The sequence below is a fragment of the Colobus angolensis genome, unplaced genomic scaffold, assembly GCF_000951035.1.
Source record: "Colobus angolensis palliatus isolate OR3802 unplaced genomic scaffold, Cang.pa_1.0 Scaffold7, whole genome shotgun sequence".
NCBI classification, from domain to species: domain Eukaryota; kingdom Metazoa; phylum Chordata; class Mammalia; order Primates; family Cercopithecidae; genus Colobus; species Colobus angolensis.
In genome coordinates this window covers 14,730,399-14,750,993 of record NW_012120709.1, presented here as the reverse complement: position 1 = coordinate 14,750,993, position 20,595 = coordinate 14,730,399, and the positions used below count along the sequence as shown (strand labels likewise).

The following is a 20,595-nucleotide window of genomic DNA, read 5'->3' as shown; positions in this document are numbered from 1 at the left end:
ATACATAAAGTCATCTGAGAAATAACTCCTCACAAAAACATAAAGTAAATTTGGAAAAGAATAGGAGTTTTCTGGGTTGTAACTGCTAAATCTGGCATTTTAAGGAAATATTCAGCTAAATCGCTTAGCTGATATAGCTAGAAAAATAGCAGTCAATCCAAATGATACAGCTACATTTCAAATCAAGTATCTAGATACTAAGCACTAAACTGCAAAATGAAAAGAAAGAATGTATTTAAGATGATCATTTTCTAAACTTATAACACTTATTATTACATATATCCCTGCCCACATGAAATTACTTCCATTATTTCTTGCAATGAAAGAACATTAGAACAGAGCTAAGTGTATTATGCATATGAAGTCAACTTAATATTATAATAATAGGTACTATATTACTTAATACTGTGATATATCACAGCCAATACATTTTATTGCACATAGAATTTTTAAAAACAATATATGACAATTGGAACCTTCCTTGCCAAGTCAAAAATTAATCTTGGCATAAGCACACAGAAACTCTCCTGGCCAATGAAAGTAACAGTCTACAGACCTTCATAAGAAAGATGGGAGGTGTAGAACTGAAGGGAATGGAAAAGAAAGCAAGAGAAGCTTTTGAGTATTTTAGGGCTTGGGCAAAGGAAATATAATACTGAGAAATTATAGGTTGAAACATATGAAATTTGCCAATATTTAACCAATTCTGACTTACATAAAAATACTATTTCAAATGGTTCAATCTAATAAAAAAATTTAGTTTAAAGAAAAAAATCAAGAGTTAATTGTAAATTACCTTAATTTCCATAGTAGGGACAACAACATCTTCTAAATTCTTAAGTTTAGTAATTGGCTGGTCTGCTGGAATATTTATGCCTTCTGTATTTAAAAATGAAGAGATTTTAGTGACAAACTGAGGAAGAACATTGAAGGTCAAGCAGGAATAGCCAGCAGATACCACTGGCCCCGACTTGTTGCTAATCTGTGGTTCGGGCTGTGATTGAGAAATCAAGACTCTAGGCTTTGGCCACTATGCAGCTCAGGGTCAAAGCTCAAGAGTGGCTAATGTAGCTTTAAGTAAATTTGCAGGTTACCTGACAGGGATAACTAGACCAGATTCCACCTGAGGAACCAGACTAAGCATCTTAAAATACTTACCTAATAGTTTGCATAGTACATAGATAACATACTCCTGTCATATTACTATTAAATGCAACTAAAAGACATGTCAATACTTTTTGTTTGCTTAGAGAAACAATATGTGAAACCTCATTCATGTTTTAAAGTAATAAGAATTTAAAACTTGAAGATATGATTCTGAATAGAAAAAAATGCAATTATTAAAGTATGGGGAGATACTTAGAAGCGTACTTAGAGACTAGTCACAAAACCAAAGATTATAGCAGCTTATAATTATCTGAACTGACACAGTAAGAATAATAATTAAATAATGCATTTTAGCACCTATGGAAGAAATGGTAAAGGCTTTTTGTTTTTAAGTCCCAGGGCACAGTTTTAGTGACATCATTTAAAAAAACTTTTGACTCTAGAAATGTTCAGTTATTCAATTATTTGAATAGACTTGCCTCTATGCAATTCTCCGTAATAAGTATGCCAGAAGATTATCAGAAGAAATCAAATAATTAATTTAGTGTAGTCACCTATTATCGGTTCTACCAAGAGATATTAAGTGAAAAAGTAACCAGGGAAATGTTGAAGCTATCAGATACAAATTAAGCTTTTGGATTACATTTGTGATTTTAAGCAGATTTACATATTCGGCTCTATAATTAATATATCTCTACAGAGAGTAACATAGCAAGAAAGTAATATTCCTTCTTTGAAACACATACTTCTCTGAGTCTTCCACTGAGTGGCATCTAAGTTTGCTAATATAATATAAGCATCACAAAGTGCCTCAACACTTCTGACCATCTGAGGTCTCCTACTTCTGATAGTACATATTATTCTGTTTGCAGCCTCTGTTCGATCCTATTAATAAAAAACAAATAAAAAACATTACATAAGGAACTACCCAACATTTAAACTTCTCAGAGTTAGAAAAACAAAGAGAAAAACAGAATTTATGCACAAATCTAGACAATGGAATGATTATAATTCCTCACATACAAACAAAACAGTCATAAATGAAATACATCAAAAATACATACTCTCATCAATGACTTAGGTGCCTTTAAAAAATCTATTGTTTCCCTTTGCCAGCTGCTGTGAGGAAAAAAGTAAAATACTACTGGTATCTCCTATGCTTTGACAAACATTAAGGAATTCTGAACCAATTTTAATTAATTAATTAATTAATTAGAGACAGAGTTTCACTCTTGTTGCCCAGGCTGGAGTGCAATGGTGCAATCTTGGCTCACTGCAATCTCTGCCTCCCGAGTTCAAGCTATTCTCCTGTCTCAGCCTCCCGAGTAGCTGGGATTACAGGTGCCCACCATCATGCCTGGCTAATTTTTGTATTTTTAGTAGACAGGGTTTCGCCGTGTCTGTCAGCCAGGATGGTCTTGAACTCCTGACCTCAAGTGATTGACCCGCCTCAGCCTCCCAAAGTGCTGGGATTACAGGTGTGAGCCACTATGCCTGCCTTGAACCAATTTTAGATGGCATCATAATAACACAAGATTTTAAAAATAAATATTCTAGGAAAGACTGAATCACACTTCTAAAAGGTATATATGTTTAATCCAAATACCTCATCAAGCTGAGAGCTTTGTTTAGGTGCATTTTTAGTTATTCTACTTCTTCTCGCTACCTCTGGTTTAGTCAGAAATTCATCTCTGTTTGCATTTGCTAAGGCCAGTATAATAAATAAAGTATGATGGGGGTGATCCATTGAAATTCTAGAGATTAGCTGTAAGAAAATTAAGAACTATTAGATTTATGCAAATAGACAAAAAAAAATATAATCCATATTTTTTTTGGTTAACATTAAAATGTGTATTACTGTCTAGATAACTGCAGTGGGTAGAGCATGTATGTCCGCATGTGTGAGAAAGAGGCAGAGGCCTATGAAGAATTAGAGAAAATGAGTAACTTATGTGATGTGAGAAGAAACAAAATATAACATTTTGTATTTCCATTTCTTAGAGGGAATGGTATACATACTTTATATGATATATAGTAATAATAGAAAATAATTATTGTGGTTTGATTTTCAGGTTTACTTACATTATTGAGGACTTCATGAAATCCTAGGCCTCCCATCATCTTGGTCCCCATTCTAGCAGCCAGTTGGTACATAAGAGGCAAAAATTTATATGATGGAATCTTCATTCCATCTCTCTAACATTAAAAAAAAGACACAAAATTAATAAACAAGGTATTTCAAATATTCTCACATCTAAGCAAATAAATTATTTTAAGACAGTGCTCCTCTATTAGCACAAGCAAGTGGTTAACAAAACTTCATTAACTATATTTTTTTCCTTCATTTCTTATGTTATCTGAAGGTCTTTCTAATGGGTACTCTAGATTAATGCATTGGTAAATCAAAATATTTGGTCCTAAATTAAACTGGTTTCGCAACTGGAATACTTGGTACTGCTTATATTCCAAAAAATCTAAGGAAGACAAATGTGATCTTGATTCCTGAGAAGTCAGTGTACAATAAAATGAAGTAATTGCTTTTCCCCATAGGCCAAAAGTAATATTTAGTGTATACTACAGCAGAGATGGATTGTATCTATTATGAGTCTTATTCTTTTACTGCAGGAGAAACATTTTATCTCTAACCTTCAAATTGACTAACTATATATCTTGTCAACATAAATTTAATATTAAGTGTCATCACTATAAGATTTCCAAAGAAAAACTTACACAATACTGCTGTCTTGACATTTTCTTAAAAATGTATTTTCTCTACTTACAAAAGTAATTTATTGTAAAAATCCCAGATTTTTGCAGCAGGGGGAAAACCTGCCTGTGATCACATCATCTTTAATTGCTTTCTAAATCCTCCAATCTAATTCCCCATTCTAGACACTCTCGACCAAGCTAAATTCTCTCACCTCCACACAAACTTGCATCATTTAGAGCTTGTCAGCTTATAATATTATAATAATACAAAGGAACTTTTGTAGAAACAAGACTAGAACTTGTAAATAATTCTAAATACAGATCAAAGTTTAGAAAACTACAAAATGCTACTCATGTATAGAGCACTGGATGAAGTGCTAGGAATGCAAAGAGGTATACAAAATCCCTGATATCAAGGGGTTTACGTCTAAGTTTTTCAAGCACAGGGTAGAATATTGGGCTGAATAACACTTGCCTTCATCATGCCATTGACTTCAGAAACTCCAGAATTTTCAAGCCAGAGGGAACAAAGTCGGAATACCCACATATCATGTTCTTCTCCACTTAATAAGCAGTTGATATAATTTTCAACTGCTTTACATAAGAAGCGTTTACGATCCTCTTTCAGTGCACGCAGGGCAAGTTCATCCAACTCCAGCTCTCGCTGAACCTTTACTGTGTATCTTGCATAGAATAATTAAGGTAAAACACAAAAGCCATAAACTTTAACAGAACTACAAAATCACACACATGATATACAACATAAATGAAAAAAATTGGGTTTTTATCCCAGGGAAAAAAGCAAACTTCTAAGGATTATAAAGGAAATAAACTTACTTTTGTCTTAACTGTGCAATTCACACACCTAGGCATCGAAGGACAAAGGGGACTCTCCCCAAGCTATTTAGCTAACTTAAACCTCTACTTACACTAAAATATACAGATTCAAGACAGGCTTAAATAAAGGGATTTAATTACATCAAAATCGGTAACTTTTGTAATTAATTTCAATATCTATCCCCTTTTCCACTACAATACCAACAAACCAAAAAAGCAAAACAGAAAGCTAATATCTATATTCTCCACAATGAACTTAGAAGCAGAGCATGAATTATTTACGAAAGAACACATGTCAATGTCTTACATACTAATTTGTGATTAACTACAGTAGGACCAAGGCAGACAGGGCACAATGCCTCACACCGATAATCCCAGCACTTTGGGAGGCCAACGTGGGCAGATCGTTTGAGCCCAGGAGTTTGAGACCAGCCGGGGCAACATGGCAAAACCCCATCTCTGCAAAAAATACAAAAATTAGCCAGGTATGGCGTGCACCTGTAGCCCCAGCTACTTGTGGGGCTGATGGGAAGAATCATTTGAGCCCAGAAGGTTGAGGCTGCAGTGAGCTGGAGGGCAGTGATCACACCACTGTCTCCAGCCTGGGTGACAGAGTGAGACCTTGTCTCAAAAAAAAACCCAAAAACCAAAAAACGAAAAGAACCCAGAAGACCAAGATAATCTATATATAGTTAAGCCAACCTTTAGTGCTCACAACTATATCACATAAAAAGACCAAGACACTCTTTCTATGCAAAAACATTCACTCAGTTAACTGGTGAACATAAAATTGTCACTTGTAGAAACCTAGTTACCTGTTTGTCTGAATTTTATGTTCCCTAAGGAGACCTACTTCCTCTTTGGCTCTTTTCAGGAGAGCTTGCTTGTTTTCAAATTCTGATGATTTCATGTAGTTTTCAATTCTTTGGTATTGAGTATCTGAAAACCGGGCTAATGACAGAAATGCCTTCATTTTTCCATTTCTTAGCTCATCATTACTTTCTCCATCATAATTTCCAGCAACTTCTACTGCCTTCAAGAAAACACAACCAATTTAAATTATATTTACAAATACTAAATACATCTAAAGAATCACTCGTATTAAGGTAATACACTAAAGTTTAACTTATATACATGTAAAAGCTAGCTAAATTATATGAACTATTGCAAGCTTGTCCAAGCCGTGGCCCATGGGCCGCATGTGGCCTAACACAAATTCATACATTTTCTTAAAACATTATGAGATTTCTTTTGTGATTTTTTTTAAAGCTCATTAGCTATCATTAACATCAGTGTATTTTATGTGTGGCCCAAGGCAATTCTTTTTGCAATGTGGCCCAGGGAAGCCAAAAGATTGGACAGCCCTGAACTATAGTATTTTCTTGACTTTTCAAAACAACTTTGACAGTGTAGAAATAACCCAAATAGCTAATACTCGTAAAGAACTCTGCAAAAACAAATAACTTTATAAAATTTAAAGACAATCAGGCTGGGTGTGGTGGCTCACACCTGTAATGCCAGCACTTTGGGAGGCCAAGGAGGGTGGATCACTTGAGGTCAGGAGTTCGAGACCAGCCTGGCCAACATGGAGAAACTCCGTCTCTACTAAAAATACAAAAAATGAGCCGGGTGTGGTGGCACACTCCTATAGTCCCAGCTACTTGGGAAGCTGAGGCAGGAGAATCACTTGAACCTGGGAGATGGAGGATGCAGTGAGTCAAGATTGCGCCACTGTACTCCAGCCTGGGCGACAGAGCAAGACTTCATCTCAAAAAAAATAAAAAGTAAAAAATAAATAAAGACAATCACATCATGTGTTTCATGTTACACTTATTTAGTGAGGTAACTATTTCCAAAATTAGTGAATCTAAAGGAATGAAGGAGAAACAGGAAAGTCAAAGGGGGCTAGTGTACGGAAGCCTTTACTTGTGGGTGGCTGGGCTAATGAAGAGCAAAGGCTGACTTGCCTATTCCTTAATCAGTTATTTTTGTAGATGAATAAATGAAGAAATTATCAGAAACAACCTGCTGAAAGGGTAGCTGGTAATGGAGGCAGGAAGGAGGAAGAAAAGATACTATACTTGGGCCTACTTTCAAAATCAGCTGCTTCATTTCTGCTTCACTCTACTCTAGAGACTATACAGAGCTACAACAGTAATAATATATAGAAAAATAAAACCATACTTTTATTTGCTTTTGAAATATATTGATCTTGATGAAAAGATGAAGCATATTCATGCTAAGTAACTATCTTAAAGGTTGCTCCAAAAATCTTACCTTTTCTAGATAGGTCTGCATGATGACCGCAGGATTTTCTAAGCAAGTTTCTGCTAACCAGTTGCCACAAACCCTTAGACATTCTGTGTATATAAGTTTTAGGCTGGGATTGTTCTGTACAAGAAAGGCAAAATCTTAAAATACATTACCATGACTGTACCCAACTGTCCTTCATGTAAGGGGAAAAAAGCAGGTTAAAAATGTTTTTCCTCGGTAGGTGGGGGAAAAAAAAGTTTTTCCTCATCTACTTTTGCCATACAACTACTTTAATAATCCCATGTAGGAAACGATCAGCCTCTCTTTATTATTATTATTGCCATTATTGGAGCAAGTCACATTTATTGAGTACTTACATATGCCCGACACTTTGTAAAGGCTTTATATATATTAACTCATTTAATTCTCACAAGAATCCCATTAAATAAGTACTATTATTACCCCTAATTTGCGGATTAGAAAACTGAGGTACGAGGAAGTTGGGTAACTCCAGACAGCACATACTTCAGGGCAAATACTATTAAGCAATATTTACACATATCATATTGGCATTCAGTGCTTTGGTATAATGATTTCTCTAATAACAGAAGATGCTATACAATGAGTGACCAACATCAAAAAGTACAGTAAAGGCCAGGTGTGGTGGCCCATGTCTGTAATCCCAGCACTCTGGGAGGCCAAGGCAGGTAGACTGCCTGAGCTCAGGAGTTCAGACCAGTCTGGCCAACGTGGTGAAACCCCATCTCTACTAAAAATACGAAAAAATTAGCTGGGCGTGGTGGCGTGTACCTGTAATCCCAGTTACTTGGGAGGCTGAGGCAGGGGAATTGCTTGAACCAGGGAGGTGGAAGTTGCAGTGAGCCGAGGTCATGCCACTGCATTCCAGCCTGGGTGACAGAGCAAGACTCTGTCTCAAATGTAAATAAATAAATAAAAAATAAAGCACAGTAAGCTGATATTCACTAAGCAGGAACATGTCTGTGGGACACCACTGTAGACAAACGTTGGGGACACCAATGTCTCTACTTTATCCAGTGTGTATGCTGGGTTTACAGCTGAAGTAGCAACATAAGTTTGCAAAAACTAACAGGTAATGTTAGATAAAATATTAGATGTGATATTTTCAAAGCATTTGGATTGACAACCTAACTGTCCCAACTTGCTTTTATTTTCTAATTTAGTTCTCTCATTCATTTCCTCTTCTCTTTTTTCACTTGCCATTTCAAATTCAGAGTAGCTATTTCATTCATTTCCCACATACCTTTCTTTTTTTTTTTTGAGACGGAGTCTTGCTCTGTCACCCAGGTTGGAGTGCTGTGGCCGGATCTCAGCTCACTGCAAGCTCCGCCTCCCGAGTTCACGCCATTCTCCTGCCTCAGCCTCCCGGGTAGCTGGGATTACAGGCGCCACCACCTCGCCCGGCTAGTTTTTTTTTTTTTTTTGTAGTTTTTCGTAGAGACGGGGTTTCACCGTGTTAGCCAGGATGGTCTCGATCTCCTGACCTCGTGATCCGCCCGTCTCGGCCTCCCAAAGTGCTGGGATTACAGGCTTGAGCCACCGCGCCCGGCCTCCACATACCTTTCTTGAATTCTGTAGGAAGTTAAAGGCTTAATACTGGGATGCATTAAATGAATCTACCACATGACGAACTAATAGAATTGTTATATATAGGAAAAAGTTTCTAAACTTCTTTTACAAATTAATTTTCAAGACTAGTTTTACAATATCTTGTTCATAAATTAGTAATTTCAAGGCTCTAATAAAATTGCTATTAAAACTATTTTAAAGCACATTTGTGTTTTTTAAATAACAGTAAAACACTAATCCAGCCAATAAAAAAACAAACCGCTGCACAGCTGGCATCCAACTTCTTGATCATTTGCTTGAGAATACTCAGGGCAAGACTCTGTTCCTTTTTTGCCCAGAATACTTGTGCTTCTTCCAGCTGCCACTCAGAGACTCCACAGCTAACTGGATTATACTGTTTTATTTGAAATACTGCCCTTTCAGGGAGCTGAAATGAAAATGATATATGGGAATAAATACTTCTACTATTACCACTACCACCATCAATAATAATAATAATGAAAGCAGTAACTACCATTCATTGAGGACTTAACTACTTGTCAGGGGCTATCTTAAGTACCCCTCTGTCTGCATGACATTTCCCCAACCCCACGTATGCCTATCTGTCTGTCTCTCTCTCTCTCTACATATATATGTATGTGTATCTGTGTGTCTATACACACAGTATATAAAATCATCGAATTGTTATCAATATAGTATGTTAGGTATCTTCTCATTTTATAACCAGGAAATTGAGGCTGAGAAAAGATTAAGTACCTTGCCCAAGGTGTAAAGTCAGATCTAATTCCAAAATGGGAACTCTTAAACAACTATCTTTACTATATATTAATAGAGATCACTATCTCTTAATGACATTTCTTTTTCATTCAGGCTTTCTGTTTTTTAAATAATAAAAGGAAGGTCAAGAGGTAAGATGACATAGTTTTAAATTATATTTACCTGAGTGTTCTTGAAAGTTCTGGACAGTATAGAGAGTTCTACAAGGTGTTTGGTGAGAATCTCCTTAATAAATTCTCTTTGTGAGTTGTCTATTTCCTTTTCCATCAGGATCTCCAAAATGACTGTGCGTAGAGCCATGATAGGCTCCTGAAAACTAAAATCACTGTCCTTGAGAAGCTGGGAGTGTTTCTGCCACTTAATATATACTTCAGAGAGTTGCCTATGTGTGACTGATCTGAATGCCACATCATAGAGTTCATGTAAGCAAGATAAATGAAAAAAAAAAAAAAAAAAACTATGTAAGTTCTGAAACTTAAGACAATAATACAAAGGAACTTTTGTAGTGACAACACTAGAACTTGTGAATAATCCTAAATATGGATCAAAATTCAGAAAACTACAAAATGCTATGTGGTCAGAGCTCATAAGAGGTTATTAGTAGAGAGGCCACAGATAAGAAACATTAAAAAAATTTTTTTAATACTCTGACATTACAAAAAGCAGCCCTTCTAAATACTCTTCTGAAACAAGAATATATTCATCAGACCTATCATAAAGAATGCCTGCATCTTTAGTCCTGCTTCAATACTGCTTGTAGTAATGACGACATGTCAGCAAGGAAATGAGGGATCCCCTACTGGGGACAACTTGATGCATAATTATAGATGTCAAAAAAAATCACAATCCAGTGAAGGAAAAGCTGGCATCTGGCAAAGGTTTCATTTACCAACATTATTAAAGGAACAGAAAAGGCATATTGTACAATTAGTTTATATGAATAGTATGCTTCCCATATAACTGAACTATGAAATACTACCTAATCCTTCAGGGACATTTATTGAAAGAAATAAGAAAGAAGAAGCAGAGAGAGTAAGATGACAAAGTGATGACTAAGAAATGAAAGCTCTTTTAAGTTGCTTGATAGAGAAGGAACAGTAAGAAAAATGCTAGGAACCAAAACTTCAATTCCTCTCTAAATCACCCTACCACAGCAGGTCTCAAGCTTTTTGAGGAACTCCTTTACAATCAAACAGATTATCTAAGACCCCAAAGAACTTTCAATTGTTGGACCATATCTACTGATATTAGATATGATATCACATTAGAAAGACTGAGAAAAATCTAAAATGTATTAATTTATTCAAAAATAATAAATCTACTATATATCATAAATAACAATTTTTAGGAAAAATAACTGCAGTAGTTTCTCTGTATGCGCAGAAAATTGGCTCCAAGACACCTTGATAATGCTGATGTTCAAAGTCCCTTACTTAAAGCGACAGGGTATTTTCCTATTACACATAACCTGTAGATTACATGTAATAGGAGAATGTGCATAGGTTATACACAAATCTCTAATTACATATAATACCTACTATAAATACTATGTAAATAAGTGTTATATCCTATTCTTTAACATTTTTTCAAATATTTTTTATCACATTTGGTTGAATCTATACATCGAAACCTATAGATAAAGAATTTCAACTGTATACTTCCCAAAACAAAACAAAACAAAACTTAGTGAGAATGGCACTGTTTTGCATTTTTGCACATCTCTTTAATGTCCGGATTAACAGAACGAGATGAATTCTCATCTCTGCTTCTGCATTTAGTTTGTTATGATTTGATGTTTTGGTTGAAGTACATGAATGAAATCTAATCTGAGAGCATAAGCATTTGTTCACCAGTTCATCCAACTTTCCCTCTGCTTCTCTTCTTCCTATTTCTCTACCAAAGAAAGAGCCAGATTATTCTTTAGGCATTTCTTCTTTTTAAAATTTATTTTTAATTTTTATGGATATATAATAGTTGTATATATTTATTAGGTACGTGTGATACTTTGATACAAGCATACAATGTGTAATGATCAAATTTGGGTAATTGGGATGTCCATGATCTCAAACATTTATCATTTCTTTATGTTGGAAACATTCCAAACCTTCTTTTGTAGCTATTTAAAAATATACAGTAAATTACTGTTAACTACAGTTGCCCTATTGTGCTATCAAACAATAGATCTTATTCCTTCTATTTACCTGTATTTTTTTACCCATTAACCAGCCACTCTTCATCCTCTCCCTCCACAACACCCTTCCCTGCCTCTGGTTACTATCATTCTATTCACTGTTTCTTAAAGAATTCTATACTCTTTTTAGCAGGAGAAATCTTTCATTCAGAGGAAAAATTTCTTGATTTCTGGTAGTAAGAACTGCCAAGGTACTTACTAATGAAAGCAGAAAAGAGTTTTGTTCCTTTATTTTTTTCCTAAGAAAAGCCACATTAATATGTATGTCTTCTGCTATGTCATTTTGAAAAAGCTATTATTCTTTTCTTCTGACTCTTAAAATTTCCTTCTCTTTTCTACTTCCAAAACATATTCCAAATTTTATTTTTGCATAAAGGTAGGGTGACCTTAGTCATTTATATCCTCTTTCTTTCCTCTTATAATAATAACAGTGACTCAAAATAGCACGGCTAAAAGGGGCTTTAGAGACCATCAAATATAAATCCCTGACTTTAGAAATGAGGAAACTGAGGACACAAAACACTTTACTTTGTCATCCTGACAGACTCAAGGCTGCCCTTACATAACTCTTCCACTTCTTTTACTCTAGCAGCAAGGCAGAGATAAAATAACAGTAATGCAATGTAGTGCTAAAACTGAATGGAGTGTAACATGCTGTGCAAAAACATGAGGAAACAATTTTATCTGGGTAGGCCAGGGAAAAAGTTATAAAAGAAAAGCATATTCAAGCTGAATTTTTAAAACATTAATTTTTACAATGACTATTTTGGAAAATGTTTAATAAAAGCACAATTCACTAGGGCTAATCAACTTATATCTTGATAAAAGGAAAGGAACACACATATCTGGTCTCTACATAGTTTTCTGTTTGTTTGTTTTTTGAGACAGTCTCACTCTGTTGCCCAGGCTGGAATCCATAGCACAATCTCGGCTCACCGCAACCTCTGCCTGCTATGCTGGGTTCAAGCAATTCTCCTGCTTCAGTCTCCTGAATAGCTGAGATTGATTACAGGTGCCTCCCACCATACTCAGCTAATTTTTGTATTTTTAGTAGAGATAGGGTTTCACCATGTTGACCAGGCTGGTCTTGAACTCCTGACTTCAAGTGATCCACCCACCTCAGCCTCCTAGAGTGCTAGGATTACAGGCATGAGCCACTGCGCCCGGCTTATAGTTTTTTTAAAGTCACTACTGGTAACAGAAAAGCTGCACTTTAGGATAACAAAGTCATATCAATTACATACTTTGAGAAAAGCTCCCCAATGCTTTCCAGCTCTCCAATGGCCTGCAACCTGCTGAGTGTGGGGTAGAGCGAATACACAGACTCAAGGCTGCGCTTACACAACTCTTCCACTTCTTTTACTCTAGTAGCAAAAAAGAAAAGACACTCTGAAAACAAAGAAAAGGTTTTCAGGGAAATAAAAGTTCAAATTTGTTGTTAAAGAGTTCTCATCATAGGCTTTGCTACTGACCTAGTAATACTAACAAGCAACAGTGAATACGAAATAGCAGCGGAAACAAAATACAACTGATCCTTGAACACAAATTTAAATGTGTGGTCCACTTATACTCAGAGTTTCTTCCATCTTTGCCACCCCTGAGATAACAAGACCAACCCTTCCTCCTTATCCTACTTAACATGAAGGTGGCAAGGATGAAGACCTTTATGATAACCCACTTCCACTTAATTAAGAAATATATGTTCTCTTCTTTATAATTTTCAATAACATTTTCTTTTCTCTAGATTACTTTATTGTAAGAATATGGTATTATAATACTTATACAAACTATGTGTTAATCTACTGCTTAAGTTATTGGTAAGGCTACTGGTTAACAGTAAGCTATTAGTAGTTAAGCTTTTGGCCGGGCGCGGTGGCTCAAGCCTGTAATCCCAGCACTTTGGGAGGCCGAGACGGGCGGATCACGAGGTCAGGAGATCGAGACCATCCTGGCTAACACGGTGAAACCCCGTCTCTACTAAAAATACAAAAAACTAGCCGGGCGAGGTGGCGGGTGCCTGTAGTCCCAGCTACTCCGGAGGCTGAGGCAGGAGAATGGTGTAAACCCGGGAGGCGGAGCTTGCAGTGAGTTGAGATCCGGCCACTGCACTCCAGCCTGGGAGACAGAGCCAGACTCCGTCTCAAAAAAAAAAAAAAAAGTAGTTAAGCTTTTGAGGAGTCAAAGTAATACTCACATTTTCAAATGTGTGAGGAGGAGGGGCTCAGCACTCCTAACCTCCAAGTGGTTCAAGGATCAACTGAAAACCTTGGAATCACACAGACCAAGATCTAAATTGCAGTTCTGTCACTTATAGCCGTGTAACTTTGGGCATGTTACTGGACTTCTCTAAGCCTTTTTTCGCATCCATAGTTATTGTCATGATTAGAGAATACATATGAAAGGAGTCTAACAGTGGCTAGCATATCATAGGCACTTAAATGATAGTAAATTTTATTTCTGTGATAAACATAGGATTTATTAAGTCACTACTGTTATAAAAACGCTACATTTGTTTAGCCCATTATAATTATTTCCTCATGTCTCATCACATTTGTGCCTCAAAACAAGTTTGTAAGTATTAACCATGAGTTACAATTTTATAAATTAGAACACTAAATGCCATACAATTACTAAATGAGACAAGACGAAATTCTCAGGATACTTGTACTGGAAGAGAACAAAGAAGAGGGAATCACCAAAACTTTCTTGAAGGGTCAGGGTAAAGAATGAACCTGGAATCCCAGAAACAATTTGTTTTGAAGGAGGGTAGAGAATTACACGGAAACATCTGATCACAGCCACTAAGTCTTTATCTCTTCATCAATGCCAATCCTTACATTAAAATTGTTTTTCAGGTTTTCAGAAAAGAAGCCATGACATTAAATGTTAAAATACAGTAACTTTGTCTTTTTATAATACCTTGCATATTTGAGACTTTCATAAAATGCAGAGAATTCTCTGTCTCTTAGAGATTGTAGAGCATTGTACAATGATTCATGGTAACTGGTTCCTTCTATTTCTTTGCTGTGAGATAGTAAGTCAAAGAAAAAAAAAATATTTAAAAACAGAACCCTAAGATATACATGTACAAATAGCTTCACCAAAGGACAAAATTTTTAAATTAAAATTTCTCCATTCTAAAAAATGTTTTTCTAGAATTTTTGGTAAGAAATACAAATTTTATGAGTCATTTAAATTCTTTAAGCAGAAAAAAAGGAAATTACTCAGATACTTTGCCTGGTAATACTTTGTTCTAAATATGCTCTACTTTTATTTATTCAATAAATACCTATTATGTGCCAGGCACTAGGCACAAGGGGGATTTACAAGTTGACAAGTCAGATCAGGTCTCTACTCTCATGGAATTTATGTGCTGGTTTGGAGGAATACACAATAAATAAGTATTGGAGAGTAACAAGGGACATGCAGAGAATTAAAACAGGGTAACAAAACAAAATGGCTAGATGGCTATTATAGAACAGTCAGTCAAGAAAGGTCTCTCTGACAGAGATACAATATTATTTAACTAGGGTCAGAATGAAAAGAAGCCACTCGCATGGTAACTGGGGGAAAAGGAGAAGATACATCTAAGGCCCTTGGATAGAAACAGCTTGGCCTGATGAGAAAACACAAGAGAGGCCTGTGTGGCTGAAATACAAGGGGAAGGAGAAGAACAGTATATATTGATTTACAGAGGCAAGCAAGAATCAACTCACACAGGAAAAAGTTTTTAAAATGAGGGTATATCTCTAATTTTATAGCAGTCTTACAGTTTGAAATATTTGAAAGGCACTCCAATAATTATTATTTTTTGAGACAGAGTCTCACTCTATTGCCCAGGATGGAGTGCAGTGACATGATCTCAGCTTACTGCAACCTCAGCCTCCCAAGCAGCTGGGACTACAAATGCATGCCACTGTGCCCAGCTAACTTTTGTATTTTTTTGTAGAGATGGGGTTTCACTAGGTGCTTGGCTTTTCATTCAGAAAACATGGTGACCTTACATACAGATTATAAATGTTATCTTCCTGGGTAACTGAATGGCTTTTTTTTGAGACAGAGTTAGACTCTGTCGATCTTGACGATTGACATGTGGTGCGATCTTGGCTCACTGCAACCTCTGCTTCCCAAGTTCAAGCACTCTCCTGCCTCAGTCTCCTAAGTAGCTTGGATTATAGGCACGCAGCACCACACCCGGCTAATTTTCACATTTTTAGTAGAGATGGAGTTTCACCCTGTTGGCCAGGCTGGTCTCAAACTCCTGATCTCCAGTGATCCATCTGCCCCAGCTCTCAAAGTGCTGGGATTCCAGGCGTGAGCCACCACACTGTTATTTATTTATTTATGTATTTATTTATTTTTTAAGAGATGGAGTCTTGCTCTGTCGTCTGGGCTGGAGTGCAGTGGAGCTATGTCAGCTCACTGCAACCTCTGCCTCCCGTGTTCTAGCAATTCTCCTGCCTCAGGCTCCCAAGCAGCTGGGACTACAGGCGCACGCCACCACGCCTGGCTAATTTTTTGTACTTTAGTAGAGACGTTGCTCAGGCTGGTCTCAAACTCCTGAGCTCAGGCAATCCACCCGCCTCGGCCTCCCAAAGTGCTAGGATTATAGGCGTGAGTCACTATGCCCAGCCGTATTATTTTTTAATAAAAGAAAATATTTCATAAATAAAGATAAGCGGTCCTTTGTGGATCCTCCAGTCAATATAAGTGTTATCTTACTGACTAAAATGTTTGTAGCAGGGAGTAAAAAGAGGAATGCCTATACTTTGCTTGACACGCCTCAGTCCAACAAACAGTATGTGAGATGATTCTCATAAGAAAACCCTTTTCATGTTTCTGCTTTTAGAAATACTTAGGGGTGGGGTGAAGGTGTCCAATGGAAGAAGAAAGTAAAATTCAAGCCTAGGTGCACTAACTGCTTATTGCTATCTTACTGAAGGATTTAGGGCTATCTATAGCTTGCAACATCTACTCTGTGTGTGTGTGTGTGTGTGTGTGTGTATAAACTCCTGTTATATTCATAGAACAAGAGTAAAACAGTTGTTGTTTAGAACTAGGAGAGAGGCAAAAAAAAAGAAAAAAATCAAGTCAAATTTCTTCTTACCTGACATTGGTGCAGTGGTCCCACTGCATATTCCTCCATGCTGCTTGGTAATGAAGTTCCTGTAGTTCAGGACACCAGTCTTTGTTTTCATAATCTAATCCTTTTAAATACACAGAAAGAATATGGCAGAGTCCCAAATTCTGCAAGGCCTAAACAGGAGTTATTTTTGTTTTTAAGTTAAGTAATCAAAGATATCAACAGAAAACCAGAGAAAAAAACAGCAAACATACAAATTAACTTAAACAAATTTTAGTTCACAATATCACTTTAAATCCCAAAATATCAGCTGAGTGTGGTGGCTCATGCCTGTTATCTCAGCACTTTGGGAGGCTGAGGCAGGAGGATCACTTGAGCCCAGGAGTTTGAGACCAGCCTGGGCAACAAAGCAAGACCTTGTCTCTACAATTTTTTTTTTTTTTTTAATTAGCTGGGTATGGTAGTATGTACCTATAGCCCCAGCTACTTGGGTGGCTGAAGCGAGAGGTGCCCTTGAGCCCAGCAGGTCAAGACTGTCAAGACTGCAGTGAGCTATGATCGCGCTATTGCACTCCAGCCTCAGTAACAGGGTGACAACTTATCTCTAAAAAAAAAAATTTTTTTTTTTTTGAGATGGAGTCTCACTCTGTCGCCCAGGCTGGAATGCAGTGGTGTAATCTCGGCTTACTGCAAGCTCCGCCTCCCGGGTTCACACCATTCTCCTGCCTCAGCCTCCCAGGTAGCTGGGACTACAGGTGCCCACCACCGTGCCTGGCTAATTTTTTTTTTTTGTATTTTTAGTAGAGACAGAGTTTCACCGTGTTAGCCTGGATGGTCTTGATCTCCTGACCTTGTGATCCGCCCGCCTCAGCCTCCCAAAGTGCTGGGATTACAAGCGTGAGCCACCGCACCCGGCCAAAAAATTTTTTTTAATCCCAAAATATCGTTTAATGTTTCCCAAAAAACACAAAGATGAGCTCAAAGGGCTCTAACATTTCATGGAAGAATGGCTAAGGAGTATTAGCCAGTAATAGAAACAATAGGTTCTGGGACCAACTCTATTGCAAACTATGAGAAATAGTTCACAGGAGATTTTCCATGTGAAGCAGTAAGTACACTACATGGCACATTGTATATGCTCAACCAATGTCTTCTATTGTTATCCAACAACACTGTAATCAGGAAATCTACACTATATTTCAGGTCAATGACCTGTCTGACTTTCCTGTGTCTCCCTGAATTTTTTCTCTTTTTTTTTCTGCATCCCTCTGCTTCAGGAGTATCCCTGAATGTTTAGCCTAATCCTCTGAAAAACAGGTAACTTCTAGTCTTATCTCTAGAGTTTATCTGGCTGTGTAAATTTCCACCAACATAGTGAAATAACCTCAGCACTACACTAGTGATGACTTTACCAAATTTGGGAAAAAATGTACCTGAATGATTCCTGCCTGGCGGGTTGATGAAGAGATTGTTGTTTCAAGGTCATATGTTACTAGGGCTTTGCCCCACATTGCTTCATGTTCATATGTTCGTAGTCTGTAAGCAAAGATTATAAAAATAGCTTTGGGTTTTACACACACGTAACTCCTTCATAAACAGAATTACTATACTATTGTTCAGAAAAATGCAGTTTACCTAGTAATGGGTTGTAACATCTTCCCTCCACCACAGCCATACAGACTATCTGGTTCTCCTATACTTCTGTAGATTTCTAAGAGAAGATCCTGAAAACATGGAAGCAACAAAAAATTGAAGAAGGAAAAAAAATCAGTCTATAAACTTAGCAAATTTTAAATTGTATCATTACCAATATGTAACTCCCAACTCTAAATGTTATATAAACAAAATGTAATGATTCTGAAATACAGTTGATCCTTAAACAACACAAGTTTGAACTGTGCAGGACAACTTATATGTGGATTTTTTTTTCCATAAATATAATGAAAACTTTTTGGAGGTTTGCAACAATTTGGAAAAACTCACAAACCACACAGTTTAGAACTATTGCCGGATGCGGTGGCTCAAGCCTGTAATCCCAGCACTTTGGGAGGCCGAGACGGGTGGATCACGAGGTCAGGAGTTCGAGACCATCCTGCCTAACACGGTGAAACCCCGTCTCTACTAAAAAATACAAAAAGCTAGCCGGGCGAGGTGGCTGGTGCCTATAGTCCCAGCTACTCGGGAGGCTGAGGCAGGAGAATGGCGTAAACCCGGGAGGCGGAGCTTACAGTGAGCTGAGATCCGGCCACTGCACTCCAGCCTGGGCGACAAAGCGAGACTCTGTCTCAAAAAAAAGAACTATTGAAAAATTTTTTAAAAGTTATGTCATGAATGCATAAAATAAATGTATATACTAGTCTATACATTCAATCATTTGTATACATTTGATATGATACATTTTATCATTTATACCATAAAATATATACAAATCTATTACAAAAAGTTAAAATTTATCAAAACTAACACACATACCGTACACAGCATTACTTGCGGTTAAGACAAATGTAAACAAATGTAAAGATGCAGTATTAAATCATAATTGCATAAGATTAACTACAGTACATATTGTACTATTGTAATAATTTTGCAGCTACCTCAGTTGCTATTGTGGTAAGCATTATTGTGTTGTGAGTATCCACTTAAAATGCCATGTGACACTAATAATTTCTGCATGAGCAGTTCATTTCTCTAGCAAATTGTATATAGCAATAAAAAGTAATCTCTCCAGGTTCTCGTGTATTTTTTCACTATGTTTACTGCAATACTATAAGCCTTGATTAACACCACGGCTGGCTGGAGGTGCTCCCAAGATGCAGAGACAAGTCATGCCATTACAAGAAAAAAGTGAATTGTTTGATAGGTACTGTAGATTGAGGCCTAAAGTACGTATCAACCAGCGGTGGTTGCCTAAAATTTCAGACAGATGATTAATTGTAAAGAGATGATGTAAACTTACGGTATTGATAAATACAGTACAGTTCTGTAAATGCATTTTCTCTTCCTTATGATTTTCTCAATAACATTTTCTTTTCTCAAGCTACTTTATTTAAGAATACAGTATATAACACATATACAAAATATGTGTTGTTTATATCATTGGTAGGGCTTCTGCTCAACAGCAGACTATTAGTAGTTAACTTCTGACTACAAATTTAGTTTTACCCTGATTTTTAATAGCACAGCGGGTTAGCACCTCTAACCCCCACATTGTTCAAGGGTCAACTGTATATACCAATGATCTGGATCAGCAGCAACACAGTAGACTGGTCCTAGACAACAGGAGGACTGTAGTTTACCTGAGAACTGCCTACAATTGCATGAATTGGATAAGAAATAAGTACCAACCTACCAGGCTTTTATCACATGCAAAAATAATCACACAAACAAAACCAAACAATCTTGTCAACACCTAAAACTGTACATGGGCTGGGCGCAGTGGCTCACACTTTTAATCCCAGTACTTTGGGTAGCTCAGGCAGACTGCTTGAGCTCAGGAATTCAAGATCAGCCTGGGCAACATGGCTAAACCCGTCTCTGCAAAAATTAGCTGGAGACGGTGGGGCATGCCTGTAGTCCCAGCTACTTGTGAGGCTGAGGTGGGAAGATGGCTTGAGCCTGGGAGGCAGAAGCTGCAGTGTGTTATGATTGCACCACTGCACTCCAGCCTGGGCAACAGAGCCAGACCCTGTCTGAGAAACAAAAAACAAAACAAACAAAAAAAAACTGTACATCAGAAAATACAGTCCTACAAAGTCTGACTCTTGAAAACTGAATTTGGTAAGAATAAAGGTCATGGATTTTTCTTTGAAAAATAGCACAAAACTGTATTGGAATTGGTAAAATTTGATATGGATAAAGTAGTTTGGTTACTGAAATCTTTGTTGTAAAATTTACACAGAAAAGATAGATTTTGTTTAAAACAATCTCCGTTAAATAAAAATGAAAACATAAAAAACATAAAATAGAAAAAATTAGGAACTATACTGCATAGAAAATTGACCAAGCAATTGAACTGCCTACATGGTGCTTG

The 20,595-nt window shown here is 36.9% G+C and overlaps 1 protein-coding gene across 3 annotated transcripts in view; it reads right to left on the bottom strand.

The window, feature by feature from the left end:
* ATM (ATM serine/threonine kinase) overlaps window positions 1–20,595 on the bottom strand; it is a 134,540-nt gene that overhangs the window by 27,410 nt on the left and 86,535 nt on the right. For all 3 annotated transcript variants that reach the window (XM_011926674.1, XM_011926676.1, XM_011926675.1), the window contains 14 exons: window positions 18,201–18,289; window positions 17,999–18,101; window positions 16,590–16,738; window positions 14,402–14,506; window positions 12,727–12,846; window positions 9,454–9,688; window positions 8,774–8,941; window positions 6,931–7,044; window positions 5,469–5,686; window positions 4,292–4,499; window positions 3,190–3,303; window positions 2,714–2,872; window positions 1,854–1,992; window positions 797–879 (listed from right to left, as the gene is read on the bottom strand). In XM_011926674.1, the coding sequence (XP_011782064.1) occupies window positions 797–879; window positions 1,854–1,992; window positions 2,714–2,872; window positions 3,190–3,303; window positions 4,292–4,499; window positions 5,469–5,686; window positions 6,931–7,044; window positions 8,774–8,941; window positions 9,454–9,688; window positions 12,727–12,846; window positions 14,402–14,506; window positions 16,590–16,738; window positions 17,999–18,101; window positions 18,201–18,289 (2,004 nt within the window). The remainder of the gene's footprint in view (window positions 1–796; window positions 880–1,853; window positions 1,993–2,713; window positions 2,873–3,189; window positions 3,304–4,291; window positions 4,500–5,468; window positions 5,687–6,930; window positions 7,045–8,773; window positions 8,942–9,453; window positions 9,689–12,726; window positions 12,847–14,401; window positions 14,507–16,589; window positions 16,739–17,998; window positions 18,102–18,200; window positions 18,290–20,595) is intronic.